This window comes from Hylaeus volcanicus, chromosome 2 (assembly GCF_026283585.1).
Source record: "Hylaeus volcanicus isolate JK05 chromosome 2, UHH_iyHylVolc1.0_haploid, whole genome shotgun sequence".
Classification (NCBI taxonomy): Eukaryota; Metazoa; Arthropoda; class Insecta; order Hymenoptera; family Colletidae; genus Hylaeus; species Hylaeus volcanicus.
Genome location: NC_071977.1, coordinates 12,187,947 through 12,203,208, shown reverse-complemented (window position 1 = coordinate 12,203,208; position 15,262 = coordinate 12,187,947). Strand labels below are relative to the sequence as shown.

General features: G+C 35.1%; 2 protein-coding genes and 1 long non-coding RNA gene across 3 annotated transcripts; 2 read left to right on the top strand and 1 right to left on the bottom strand.

Annotated features, from left to right (window-relative positions):
* The first annotated feature begins 464 nt into the window (after positions 1 to 464).
* LOC128872934 (RING finger protein 10) lies at positions 465 to 4,655 on the top strand. The gene is made up of 12 exons (XM_054116125.1): positions 465 to 865; positions 1,512 to 1,684; positions 1,800 to 2,026; positions 2,103 to 2,193; positions 2,252 to 2,436; positions 2,516 to 2,708; positions 2,808 to 2,942; positions 3,019 to 3,241; positions 3,311 to 3,562; positions 3,662 to 3,836; positions 3,929 to 4,269; positions 4,397 to 4,655. Exons 1-12 carry the CDS (start codon positions 796 to 798, stop codon positions 4,480 to 4,482), a joined length of 2,151 nt encoding a protein of 716 aa, XP_053972100.1. The 5' UTR covers positions 465 to 795; the 3' UTR covers positions 4,483 to 4,655.
* Positions 4,656 to 4,975: 320 nt separating this feature from the next.
* On the bottom strand, positions 4,976 to 9,759 carry LOC128872935 (heat shock 70 kDa protein cognate 4). Its single transcript, XM_054116127.1, has 3 exons — positions 9,620 to 9,759; positions 9,294 to 9,509; positions 4,976 to 6,881 (listed from the first exon to the last, which is right to left on the bottom strand). The coding sequence occupies exons 2-3, from the start codon at positions 9,496 to 9,498 to the stop codon at positions 5,131 to 5,133; spliced, it is 1,956 nt and encodes a 651-aa protein (XP_053972102.1). The 5' UTR covers positions 9,499 to 9,509; positions 9,620 to 9,759; the 3' UTR covers positions 4,976 to 5,130.
* A 160-nt stretch (positions 9,760 to 9,919) lies between these two features.
* LOC128872947 (uncharacterized) lies at positions 9,920 to 13,450 on the top strand. The gene is made up of 3 exons (XR_008456280.1): positions 9,920 to 10,456; positions 10,597 to 10,736; positions 13,132 to 13,450. It is a non-coding gene; the product is annotated as an uncharacterized LOC128872947 (long non-coding RNA).
* Positions 13,451 to 15,262: the final 1,812 nt, after the last annotated feature.

Genomic DNA, 15,262 nt, shown 5'->3' with positions numbered 1-15,262 from the left:
AATCTTGACGCTAGATAACGCCACCAACTTAATCCAGTCCAATCACACCGTTGGTAACAAGTCTAAATATTTAAAGTTTGTGATAAATATTTTAAAAGTTGCTCAAATACTGTTATAGTTTTGATTGCTACTTGAAATAATATATCGTATAAATTTAGACTTAACATTACTTAACATAGACTTAACCTAATTTGCGTCTAAGTCTAAGGTATAAAGTCTAAATCTTTTCAGCACATTTACTATACGTAATAGACTTTCATACACCGGAAGTCTGACGAATTTCGATCACTCGATATCGACTAAAAAAATTAAATACGTACTATACTCCTATACTTGTGCATTATTTTTGACCTCGACATGTATATGTATCGATAAAGAGTACTTGTGTTTTGTGTCTGAAATAATCGTTTGTTTACGGCTGTAAATGATTAGAGTAGTCGACGTGTGTCGCGTGTTACTTCCGGTTGCGCAAGTCATTAGTTTCGTCGCCATCATAGCGACGAGATCGCGACCGTTTTTGGCCGTAGAGCCAGGAAATCAGGTAATTGTCGTTTTACGACAAAAGGCGAGGCAGAGCTTTTTGCTCTGTTACACAGGAATCCGTGGTCACCGTAGCACCGTCACATCGGCCGTCGATTATCGGCATCTCGAGGACTCGTTCTTCACCTTTGACGCAAACGAAACATGGCTTATTGAAGAAGATGAAGGGTCTGCAAAAATACACTGTTTCTCCATACGGAGGAGACCACAGCCTCAATCACGCTGGAAATCAGCACGAGCACATTCGTGCCGGAAATGGAAAAGAACGCGAAATTTACGCAGTTCTCCACAAAGGGGGTTCCTGCTGATGCGAAGAAGAATCAAGGTGCGTCGTTGTCCGAATGTCGATCGCTTCGATAGCGACGTCATCTTTTTGCTGACGTCTTATGTGCGTATCACGTTGCAAAAACACACAATTTTACTTGCTACGGTTTAAGAAATTTTCATGTTCTATCCTTTCTTCTCGTTTTTCAGTTTTAACGAACTTGTTAATTATATATTTCTTTAAGTTCTTTGAAAGGACCTTCTAATAGTGGCTCCAATAATAATAATATGTGTAATATTAATTGAGGCTCCCAAGTGCAAGCCTTGTCTTTTGGGTGGAATGATATTTCACCAGCATTGCAGCTAGTTTCTTCAGAAATCATATAAAAAAAGTTCTTATCATGGTTCAATGATCATCAATCATACAGCTTATAGAATGGCTGTCTGGTCATTAATACATAACATGTGGCAATACCAGTTTGTTATTTGACATACTCTAAATGTTTCTGATCTTTTATTTGGATACTTCTCAGTAAATTTTCAAATTAATTAATATTTACAGAAAATTTAAGACCAACCCATGATGTAACAATAATTTGTAGAGCCTGCAATGAGCCAAATTTTTTTGTTTATATTAGATAGACGATTTATTTTTTATAAAATATCCATTGTTTCATCCAGACCTAAATTTTATTATCAATTTTTAGATGCTACTAATAAGCTCTTCCCGAGAACTTCGCGCCGTCGCGAACCAACTGCCTCTGGTAGTTTCTCGAAATACGAACAACCAAAGAAGTGCAATGTACAGAAAGCCAAAAGTTTTGATAAGAGACCAAAACCTAAAGGACAATATCATGGCGGTGCAAAGGAGGATACCAAGGTTAATACTTATATTTAATTACTCTACCACACTAATAACACTAATTCTTTAATGTATTTAATAATATGTTTATTCTTTGGTTGATATTTTAATTAAACATTTTAATTTGCTTTAGGTAGAGCAAGCAGAATTAGCTGAGCCTGGCTCAGTAGTGGCCCAAGGAAGCAAAAAGCAGAATTTGAATCATCTGCTGAATTTTCATTATGAACCACGCGAGATGCAAGGTGGTTCAGGTGCATGGAGACATGGGAAACTAACAAAGGGTTACTCCTACAACAGTAATAGGTGGCTTCCACCAGTACAGCGACACAAGTACAACAAAGAACAGTTTTTACAAGCCAGGTGTGAAATAATATTATAGTTCAGTCTATCTAAAGATAGACTGTTTATTACATACTAACCGTTACTGTTTTTTTAGCTGCCAATTTGTTGTAACTGCCAATGGAAATTATTCATTATATCTAATTGATCCTGATGCTTTAGTTGATTGGAAATTGGTAGAACAAATTGTAAGTCATAAATGTGATTGCTAAAATTTAAGAAATTAATGAGCATATTAAATTTCAGAAAATCCATAGTTCTGAAAGTTTGTCTTGCCCAATTTGTTTGTGTTCACCAGTTGCTGGAAAAATGACACGTTGCGGTCATGTTTATTGTTGGCCTTGTATCCTTCATTATTTATCACTCTCTGATAAATCCTGGCGCAAATGTCCCATTTGTTATGAAACCATTCAGAAATATGATTTGAGAAGGTAATATTAATAATCCTCTTAATATATAAAGAAATACATCTTACACGATGAAAAAATATAAAATTTTTGTTATTTTTAGTGTCACCGTAATCACGCAAACCGCGTTAAATTCTGGTGATAATGTCACCTTACGATTAATGCGTCGCGAAAAAGGATCACTACTCGCAGTACCTGTTGGGTCTGTAACGGAAATCCCAACAAACTTTTTTCCAGCTTCAGAAACTATTAGCAGTCATGTGTATTCAAAACTTTTAATTGCAAGCACAGATGATGTAAGTCTACAAATTTCCAAAAAATAAAATGCGTAACTTTAAAAGCATTCCTTTAAGAAGACTCTGATCAGTATTTTTCTAATAAATGCATTAATTCAGGTTATGAATATCATCGAATGCGAACGCGTTCAGTTGAAATTAGAACTAGCAGATAATCCTGATTCACCAGCAAACTGTTATATCGAACAAGCGCTTAATGAACTTTCAATAAGAGAAGAAGAACTGTTACAAGGGGTAACGTTGATTTACTCATGTGAAGCGTATTTCTTAACTCTTAATTTAAAGCAATTGTGATGATTTTCCTTTGTAGATAAAATCAAAATCAGAAGTTTCTGTAGATGCGACTACAACACGGGAAGAGAGCAGTGACACTGAAAAACAACAAGAATTTCAAGATTCCGTAGAAACCAACAATATTTCAATCGAAAAAGATATGAAAAGTGCGGATGAAGAATCTTCCAAAATGATAGAAAATTCTCCCAATAGCGCTCAATCAACTTCGGGCGTACAGAAATTCTTTTACTTTTATCAAGGTACTTGTATATTGATATGTCTTTGCTTTTATTTGTCTCATTTTGTTAAAAAAAAATGTTAATTTTTAGCGGACGATGGACAAGATTTATATCTCCATGCAGTAAATGTAAAGATGCTGGAAATGCAGTACGGCAGTCTTGAAAATTCTCCCCACATGATAACAGGAAAACTTTTAGAGAAAGAAGGAGGAAGTCTTACAGAAGACCTAAGACGCAGGTTAAGATATCTATGTCATTTGCCCATCACTTGCCAGTTTGAAGTAGCCGAGATCGAATTAAAACCACCGATAATATCAGAAGAAGTTCTTTCTTCGTTTCAAGGTAATAATTTTCTTTATCATGAAATTATTTTGGAATCGGTTATCAGAAGTAATCGTTATTAACTTATTCACATTTATATTTTGTCTAACGCTGTTACAGAGCAATTAGCATTGAGGCATAGACGCAGGCAACAGCGAGAACGCGAGGAAAGAAAGAGGGAAAAAAAGATCAATGATGAAGAAAACAAACGAATGGGAAGATACCCCAAGCCTATTGTACACATCGATTCGCAGCGACATTTTCCTCAATGGCAGCCAGAAGTATTGTTCGCAGAGTACGTAAATTTTTTATTCCAGTTTATTTACGTATATTCTCTAAATTTAGTGATTGAACACTATAATTTAAAATAAATAATATCTTTTACAGAGAAACCGTTTCATCACCGCCAGAATCAACTGTGACTTCAAGCGTATCCAGCAGTCCATCGTTCAGCACATTTGATGAAATTGCTACGGGTGGACAAACCGACAATACCGCTCACGATCAGGGACCATCGTTCGCGGAGATGTTACGAAACAAGGGCACACGTTTAAAATCCCAATCAGTGTGGCCGTCTGTTAATTCTACTCACGGGAAATCGTATTCGAACATGCCTGCTCAGTCGTCTTCAAGAGACACTGACGAAGAGAATTACATTTCAGCGCCATCCTACAGTCAAAGCTTCGGTGATGCCTTGGCAGCGGCTTTAGAACAAACAAAATTGCTTGGTATGTCTAATGTATTTATAACTAGAGTACAAACGTTTGTTGCGACAACTATAGTTCGCTTGTGAGATGTATATATAAAATATATATATCACAACATCGATTATTTCACTTTTGCCTATTCTTTTAGGAGCAAAGAAAGATGGAGGTGGGAAAAAGAGGAAGAAAAGGAAACCAACCCTATTGTTCGCAACGTCTATGGCACATCCATCTTAATTTTCTGTTTTACTAATCCTTGCACTCTACACTTTTATTCCGACGTTTCGCGATTCAGGTGTTTTGTCACTTACTGATTTCAGATTATTTTGGGTATGCGTTAGAAAATTATCAAAAAATTGTTTTCTGTAGCAGCCTGTTGTGCTTACCAATAAAATTTCATTTCATCGAAAGCATTCTAATTATTTGCAATTTCAGAATATACATGTACAAAAAAATGAATTTACTGTCAGAAACTAATTTTTAGTTATTAAGAATAAATCGTGTTATGTTTTGCAAATGTAGAGTAACTAATTTAATGGGTGTTTAGCAACTGTAGAAATTTCAATGTGAGCAATGAAAATAGTAATTTTGTGTGAATTAAAAAGAGAACGTTAATTGTTTTAGATTACAGTTCAGTTATTGACATTGCTAAAATGAATGATCTTTCTGTATTCCGATTAGAACACATGACAATATACTAAATTATAGGGGGAAAAATGAAACAATCATATATAAGTTCCAGTGAACTCATTGAATTCACTTGTTTCTTTTTGTATTTTCACGAAGTTTCCCCAGAACATAGAAAATCAACAACAAATCTTTTAAAAGTTGGTTAAAAACCATTAAAGATTCATTAGATGCACCCTAATTAGAGCAGCATCCAATTTAGTCGACTTCCTCAATGGTGGGACCACCGGATGCACCGCCACTTGGTGTTCCACCTGGAGCAGCACCGCCTGCTCCTGGGAATCCACCTGGCATACCTCCAGGAGCGCTACCCATTCCTTGATACAGTTTCGTGACGATCGGGTTGCAGATAGCCTCCAACTCCTTTTGCTTGTGTTCGTACTCTTCTGAGTCGGCCAATTGGTTGGCATCGAGCCACTTGATGATGTCATTGCATTTATCTAGTACTACTTGCTTGTCACTGGCACTGATCTTGTCCTTCAGTTTCTCGTCTTCCACCGTACTCTTCATGTTAAAGCAGTAAGACTCAAGACCGTTCTTAGCAGCAATGGTTTCCTTTTGTTTTTCATCTTCGCTGCGGTACTTCTCAGCTTCGTTGACCATTCTTTCAATCTCCTCCTTACTAAGGCGACCCTTGTCGTTGGTAATGGTGATCTTGTTTTCCTTGCCAGTGGATTTGTCCACAGCAGTTACGTTGAGGATACCATTGGCATCAATGTCGAAGGTGACTTCGATTTGAGGAACGCCTCGAGGAGCTGGTGGTATTCCACTGAGTTCAAATTTACCCAGCAAATTGTTGTCCTTTGTCATCGCACGCTCTCCCTCGTAGACTTGAATCAATACGCCAGGTTGATTATCAGCGTAAGTGGTGAAGGTTTGAGTTTGCTTTGTTGGAATGGTAGTATTTCTCTTGATAAGAGCGGTCATAACACCACCGGCAGTTTCGATACCAAGAGACAGAGGTGTGACATCAAGGAGTAGCAGGTCTTGTACTTTCCCGGATTTATCACCATGCAGAATGGCAGCTTGCACAGCAGCTCCATAAGCTACAGCTTCATCGGGGTTGATAGACTTGTTCAACTCCTTTCCATTAAAGAAATCTTGCAATAGCTTTTGGATCTTGGGAATACGGGTTGATCCACCAACTAGGACGATATCGTTGATGTGATACTTGTCCATCTTCGCATCGCGTAACGATTTCTCTACTGGCTCGAGCGTTCCTCTAAAGAGATCAGCACAAAGCTCTTCGAAACGAGCTCTGGTAATTGAAGTGTAGAAATCGATTCCCTCATAGAGCGAGTCGATTTCTATGCTAGCTTGAGTGGACGACGAGAGTGTACGCTTCGCACGCTCGCAAGCTGTTCTGAGACGACGAAGGGAACGCTTATTCGAGGTCAAATCTTTCTTGTATTTACGCTTGAACTCCTGAACGAAGTGAGTGACCATACGGTTGTCGAAGTCTTCACCGCCAAGGTGAGTGTCTCCCGCAGTAGACTTCACCTCAAAGATACCATCTTCAATGGTCAAAATAGACACATCGAAGGTTCCACCACCTAGATCGAAAATCAGGACATTGCGCTCATTCATGGCTTTTTTATCTAAACCATAAGCGATGGCGGCAGCGGTGGGCTCGTTGATGATACGTAAAACGTTCAAGCCCGAGATGGTACCAGCGTCCTTGGTTGCCTGACGCTGCGAGTCGTTGAAGTAAGCAGGTACAGTGATCACGGCATTGCTGACGGTTTGTCCAAGGTATGCCTCAGCTGTTTCCTTCATCTTCACCAGGACCATTGAACTCACTTCTTCAGGGAAGAAAGTCTTCGTCTCTCCTTTGTATTGTACTTGAATTTTGGGTTTGCCACAGTCACTCACAACAGCGAAGGGCCAGTGTTTCATATCGGCTTGAACAGTTGTGTCTTCGAAGCGACGTCCAATCAGGCGTTTGGCATCTGAAAAATTTGAATGATAAGAATTATTGTAATGTGATTTATTACAAATTTTAGTTCATATAATTTAGCTCAAATGAGTAATGAGATTTCATCGTGTGGAAAAACAAAGGATGGTTGATGTTACAAACAAAAATTTGTAATGCCATTGTTGATCGTGCGATCTCACGGGGGGGGGGGGGGGGGAAGAGGGGGCAGAAATTTCAGTATTCGAAAACCGACCGTTGGAGAATGGAACAATCTCTTCCGTGGGAATGGGAAAACAAGCCTCTGACAAAGGTATAGCATACAGTGTGATACATTTGTTTAAACATCACGAGCAACAAGTATTATTTTCATTAGTAAACTATGTAATGTTTCAGTCTCAAGGTTATGTGACCCTCAGAAAGAACAGCTTATTACAGAGCATCTTAACATTAACGAAATAATTTAATAGTGAAAATAGTACTTTATTATTTGAATATTTTGTAGCATTAATCCCGTTTTCAATTGTCAAAAACTGTCATAATATATTTTTGGATTTTATTTTATAGAAATTTTTAAATGAAAACGTGTACGACACGATTATCCATTACTCGCGATGATCTAATGGAAAATTAGAAAGACTTCCTCTAGAAGCCATGACTCTAAGCGTATGATGCATGCGCATGCGTCGTTAACGTATACATAATAACATATATAAGTATTGATTTTCCAGTTTCTACCACGCCGTACATTTTCCACGCCTCTTTACAAATTTAAACAAAATATTATGTTAAACTTTACTTGGGGGATTTGGTAAATTTCGGCGAATAGAATCCAAAAATTCTATTTTTAAGGCGAAGAATCCTCCGGTTCAGAAGTTATGAGCAGTTAAAGGTGATCATTTTTACCGTATTTGTTTATACAAATTCTAACTCTAGAGCGAAGTCCCTCCTTCTGCACCCTCTCCCCGAAAATATATACCCAAACCAACTTTGTTAATTCGAAATATGGAAGTTTTCAAAAATAGCCACCTACGAGAATCTCTTTTACCGACAATATGACTGCAAGGCAATATTATAACTTCTGAACCAGTGGATTCCTTACCTTAGAACTAGCATTTTCAGATTCTACTCGCCGAAACGTACAAGGTTAAGTAAAAGAAAGCTTAACAAGTTTTCGTCCCCCAAAGTAAAGTTCAGTCAAACATTATTTCAAAATAACACGATGAATACCAGTTGTTTGTGTTCAAGGTCATTCGTAAAATTTCGATAAAATTCAAATTTCATTATTACTAAAACTTATCGAAAACTGAATGTTAATTTATAGATGTTGACTGTAATTTTTCAGTTGACCACAAATTCGCAGTCATCGCTTTTTTAAAAATTCCAAGTATTCACGCGCATAATTTGCTTTGTAATTCATATGATATTTTTAACAATTTGACAATTTTTTTTATTTTTGACAATTTCACCCATTACTAATAAAAGGACCGACGCACAGTGCGTCGAACTGTGGACAAAAGTCAAAAAATAAAAATTTTTTTTTTCTTTGATTTGATTATTTAGACTTGTTTTGTAAGTAGAATTAATTTTAGTCTGAAGTTATCTTTCAACAGGATAGGTACTTCTTTAAAAAAAAATTTTTTTTAAAGTATTTTTTTTTTTATAATGATTCTGAATTTTCGTGGTAAGTTAGCCCTATAATACTAATACTTAAAACTACTCTATAGCAGTTTTATGAAGTTTTAATAATATATGTAAAATGAACGATTTGCACTAGTTAACATTTTAGTTTTGCAGTTTCCTTTGTTTAACTTAAGAACTACTTTTTTCGAAAAGGCTGAAACGGTCTCTTCCCGGCTTGGCTTAAAAAATTTATTAGGTAGCCTACTTTAAGATAGTGAAAGAAATTCCTGCCCCAATCTGCCGCCTTTGTAGAACCGAATGATTGAATCACCGAGTGACAATCTCGATTCCGACGATTCGGCCTAAACTTTTTTATGTGTAGATATTATTTAAAATTAAATTTCTCTATTATCTTTTTAAAATTAATTAATTAATTAATAATTGTTTAACAAAGATTTTTGATAAACATTTTCTTCATTGTTTCAACATACTTATTTACTTTTTTTTTACCTTTTTACCAAGTAGAATATTTTTGAATACTGATTTGATTTTTGTCCTTATTTCTCATATACTCGTCGCACTGTGCGACGATGAGATTACTCGAGACACGAGTTTATCCCTCATAGGAGAATGTTAAGAAAATATAATTGCTTCCGGTGCCGACCAGAAAAATGCGACAATTAAACACAAATGATATAAGAAAAAAAGTATTCCGAGAAACGTCTGAAAAATGAATATTTCTATTCACAAAACAGGGCATGGCGTGGAGTTTCTTCAACATGATTAACGATTACGTGACAAAATATATACATATATATGTATTTACCGAAGATTGTGTTGTTGGGGTTCATGGCGACCTGGTTTTTAGCGGCATCGCCAATCAACCGTTCGCTCTCCGTGAATGCAACATAGCTAGGCGTTGTACGATTTCCTTGGTCGTTGGCGATGATTTCTACCTTTCCGTGCTGGAAAACGCCAACGCACGAGTACGTGGTGCCAAGATCAATACCGACTGCAGGTGCTTTGGCCATCTTTTCTTTTTCTGAAAACACAAACGAAAAATAAATGAAATTCTCGCAACGACGTCTAAAAATTTCAAATGAAATCGGTTACGATTATATGTCGAATGTAACGCTAGCAACGGATGCACACCTTTTCTTTATTCGCTTTGTTCGTTAATGAAAACTCGTCCTGTAGGACAGAGAAGAAGTTCCTCGTGTACGATTCGCAACGTGAGTGAAGAACCCGCACCAGGGCACGGTATATATGACTTTCCCAGAGGACGCTTCTGGAATGTTCCTTACGCCCAAACACCTATGCGCACCAATCCCGAGTCAGATTTTACCACCTCTGGACAGCTATTGGCCGCTCGCGACCAACTACGTACGTCAATGGTGAAATTTCATACGGATTATTGACCGACCAAAACTAACTTTATCTGTCGTAAACATATCGAAATTTCGTTCGATTTGTTCAAATGAAAATTGCGATACATTTTCATTAGTATTTCTTGGGAAATCGGCTGCCCACGAATAATTGCACAGAATCACTTCCGCCTGGAACGGCAGACGATGCGGAAGTAGAATGCGAGAGAAGCATCTAGTATATGGTAGCTAATTCGAGAAGAAACCATACTGGGCCACATACACAAGCGCACGTGTAGTTATGTTCATAGATGGCTATAAATTGATTTCATTCAGAGATGAGTAGAATTTCACTCGAGCAATATTTGATATCATTAAAATCATTACAAATTTACTGTAAATATCGAGCAAGCAATACTACAAAATGTCCCGTTAATGTTAATGAATCACAATGCTGTATCATTGCGGGCATCGTAACGAGTTTTTTTTAATCTATATGAGTTTCTACGGAAGCATGATAAACGTATTACATTTTTACACTTGCAGTTATGAGATTGTTTATCACTGGTATTATATAATTCGTTCCATGATATACACTCTGCAGACATTCAGCGCTAATAGTCATGTAATAATTAATAATCATTATAAACTGTATTAATACGTATTTCATTTTTGTATTGCTTATTTTTTTCTATCTGGCGTCATGTTCTTATCGGTTAAAGTATGAATTCTGTACTTGATAAATTACGCGAAAATTTTGCACAGGGGAAATGCAGCCAATGCGGCAAAGCACAGTGGATGTAATCGATGGCGATAAGCATTGCGGTAACGTTTGCAAAAGTTCCAATGAAACTTTCAGTGCATTATAGTACAGTCCAGACTACAGGGACGGCTCTAGCATGAAGGTAATGGTATCCCAAGTGCCCTTTACTTTTCGTTTAACTAAAACATTTCTTGCATTTCTGAAAAATGATTTAGTTTGTGTAAATACTTTCGTTCTAATTTTATTTCAAAAATAATATTTGCCCATTTATTGCTAATAATGTATGTCCATTTGAAACAGAATTTTTCAAACAGTTCGAAATTCTTACAGAGTTTTTTCTTGAAAATTGTGTGTGAGCATTTTTTTCTTACCTCGTACTGTTTTTATAATTCTTAAAACTTACAGTTGCTGTTTTTTTATATTTTTAACATATTTCCCTTTTATATTTTTTAGATTTAAATATCTAAACTTTAGAGTGGTAAATATGTCTTGATAATAATAATATTTGCTTCGTGTACAATGTTTCATAAAAGGAAAGGTGTCCTCGAAATAGTTGGCTTCAGGCCCCAATAAGTCTGAATCCATCACTGTTTACTACAATCCAGCTACATTCGTTCAATACACTAGCTTATGGGTTAATACTCGTTCAACAATGAGTCACTTTATTAAAGTCACTTTCGTGACAGTATACGTATGTCTTACCCAAGTATCATTTGTGCATTATGAAGGGTCTACGTGTATACACACGCGATCGATACAAATTTTCTCTAAAATATAAATCTTTCATGAGTTATGTTAGTCATTCGTTTCGAGAAATTTAAATAAAGGTCACTGTTATGTACAAATATAGTGTGATCAAGTTCGCTACCTTGATCGGGAAAATGTCAAAGGTTTTCTTTCCTCTGTGATTTTTAAGCAAAATATTAACTTATGTTTAAACAAGAAACTAAATATTTGTTCTTTGTTCTCTATTACTATACAAATACATGATCAAATAATCCCAGTAAGATATAGTATTACATATTTCACATATTCGAACACAATTTTATTTTTCTCTATTTCTTGTCACCTTCACGAATAAATAACCTTCTCGTCATTGGAAAATAGGACTGATTGCAAAGCTGCTATGTAATGTAGTATCTCATTAATTAGATACATACGTAATGTTCATGATTGTTATTGAAGTTCAGCTGTAATAAGTTAAACACATAATAGAAAAAAAGCAATTCAAACGACACTTCACTTATTAAATTCGAATTTTTCTTCCATTGTAAAGATAAAACTAAAGTAGAAAACTTATTTGCTCTACACAAGATCACTTGAAATATCTCCTCCAGTAATGTACTTGAGTATACTCTATCAGTACATAATAGTGATTCTTTTCTTGAACATCTCGAGGTAACTAACCTATGAAAAGAATTCACGTGATAATACTTCATATCAGTCTACAAAAAGTGCGAATCGCAATTTTGTGCATATAATTTTGAAAATTGTTGTTAAATAAAATTTTGAAAATATATGCTGTCAGTAATTTTTTCGTACGTGTATTTATGCTAAACGTTTTATTTGCCATCAGCGAGAAATTTGGCTGTATTAAAGACATATAAATATCGTCTAAAAGTAACCAAATTTTTTATAAAAAAAAGACACATTCGTTCAAGTATCGACTGCTGTTCACAAATGAATGTGTTGATGCCAAAGCGTCAGCATGAGATTTGCTTACGCAGATGTGTTTAGGATAGTGGTTCTCAAACGTTTTGATATCTATTGTTCTTTATACTCCTAAAAATGTATACAGAGCCTGAACTTGGTTTTATTTACATTAGTTCTACCTACTAATGTTTACCAAATTAGTACTTGATATTTTGAGAAAATTCTCAAATATATTTCTAGTAATTTATTATTTATATATATATATATATATTTTATTCGTTCAGCCTACATATGAATTTCGCGTTGACCTTGTAGAGCTCCTCATAGCGTTTTAGTACACTTCACAAACACAACTTTATAGAAAGTGTGTATTTACTTCTAATATTCTTCGTATGTATATACGATCCAACATCGTGGACAGGGCCGATGCTAAAATAATCAGCGCTCTGACGCCCCGTTCCATGTAGACATTCTATACACAATTCTAGCTTAAATAATACATATTGAAAATGAATAAAACTGACATTTTTCACTATAAAGTAACGTGTATTAAATGAGGTATACTAACATTTTGCTACGTAACAGTACTATAACAGTATATACAATTGATATAAAAATTTAAGTCAACCACTGTACTGTTGAAGTTGAGCAATTTAATTTTCATTGCTTGACAATAATTTGATGTTTCTATGGAGAGCCACGTTTAAATATAATAATCGTGATTCTTTATTCACTTTTTGAAATGTTTTTCTTCTGCGACGTATCATTTGTTTTCACGTAAGGTCGACCCTGTCCGTCTACTAATACGAAATGAAATGTACTTGTATACATTGTACGCATTTTCAAAGAATCACCTTTTATGTCATGGTCATTGTGTTTGTAAGGTTTCCAATTGGTAAGGGAAGGAAGCGATAGTGGCAGCTGTTCGCGTCAATGGTAAACGCTCCCCTGAAGTCAAAGTATGCTTCTCATTTGTATTCAAACTACTATAAGAAAAGCACGTCTTTACGATGCCAGTCTATCGATAAAAAAAACTGTACAGTTTATCGCTATCTATGAACAAACTGCGCAATGAAATTTTTCAAATAAACTATTTATTTTAATGTGTTCTTTATTAATTTTATGCAACTTCATTTAAATTATTAACAATGAATAATTCCTGACTGGAAAATGAAGTAGTAACTAAGAAGTTTCTTATTTTTCAGTTTCATTTGATTATTAAATTATAGGTTCCTTTTTGTAACCTTTAAGTAAATTTGTTTTGAGTCAAATTTGTGTTTATTAAATATAATGTGTAGATAGGTTTAATATAAATATATCTGTGTTAAGATTTATTCAATATAGCACATGGGTAAGGAAAATATAACAATGTAAACTTAAATGGTACGATTATCCTTTATTAGTTCTCTATCACTTGCAATACTGTATATCAAATATTTCAAAATGGAACTAACAATATAAATTCACTAAATACTAAGACTGTAAGATTATTAATTAAAAGCTAATTGTTAAATATATAACTGTCAGGCTCACTTTCATCACATGCGTATAAATTATACTTACAGACTTCCTTTGCATGATATACAAACACATATATACATCGTTTTATTAATTTGTATGTACATTAGCTAAAACCTTGCTTTTAAATAATTCAATTAGTTTCTCCTGGAAAACACTGTCATTCCTCTTAGTTATTCATTTACATAACTATTTACACAACTTTGTTTAGTAAATTTGCTTTAAGTATAACCCTTTGCTCAAATGTTGTATCTGATAATTTATATGCTTTTGGCTCATTAATTATAGTTGAAAATGAAAATAAACGCTCAACTGGTGCTGATGATGGTAATGGAGTATTGTACTGTATAAATATATTTTTAATTGCAGGGAATGAATTTAGCATACTATATTCTTCCGTTTTGTCCGTAAAATATTGCAAAGCTAATAATTCCGTGTTAGTTGTAGAAAGTAAGTCTTGATCATTACGCGTTGGTGACAAAGTTCTAAAATCGAAGAAATGATGAAATTTGTTATATGTTTGGTTTTTAGGAGCATCAGAGGTTGGTGTGTCTATTTCTATTTGTGAAGAAAGAGCTTTTTTAAATAAAGATAGTAGTCGTTCGTGTTTCTCAGTTTCAACGCATGACAACCATTTATTTTTAAACTTCGGATGCGAAAATGCAGCAATTACTGCTTTCTCTGCTTCAGGTGTACGGAAATTTAAATAGTTTTCAAATCTAATTTCTATGCTATTGCAAAGCGTTTGAATTAGTGGTTTGCAATAAATCCACTTCTGTTCATTCAGGCGCTGCAATTTTCGTTGCAAAGAAAGCAAACAAGGGATGACCATACCATAAAATACGTCCTCTTCCCCTTGTAAGATATCTAATGCTTGTGCGATCGGTTCCGTACAAGAAATGTGTTCTTCGATGTACAGAAATTCCGTATCAGTTAAAACGCACTCCATGCCCAGGAGTTTAAATAAGTTATAAGTTTTTTCTTTTATTCGAGCGATTTGTATCAAAGAATCGTACAAAGAATTCCATCTTGTATCTTTTGGTTTGTTTAATGTATGACCTAATACACTTTCTATTATTTCTGCTGACTTCGGCCGAGACGCTGCATCCCATAATAAAGTGCATTTATGTATTACGTTATTATGCACAGCGTTTAATTCTTCTGAGTTTTTTATAGTACGAATAGCATCAGTTGTTATGCAAAGGGAAAGCATATGGGCAAAGCAACGGATATGTCGGGGCAGTGTACTGAATACTCTATCGTTAATATAAAATTCTGCTACTTCATTTTCATTGTTAAATACCACATGGTGGCTATCGCTATCTGTACTATCGTACTCATCGTCATATTCAGATTTGATTTCTACTCCGAATACTTTGAAAGCTTTTAAAAAATTACTTTCATTGTCCGTTACCGTGGCCGTTAGCTTTGGAAAACTTAAACCGAAATCCGCATGAATTTCTTCGAGACGTTCGGCAATTTTATCGTGAGTATGAG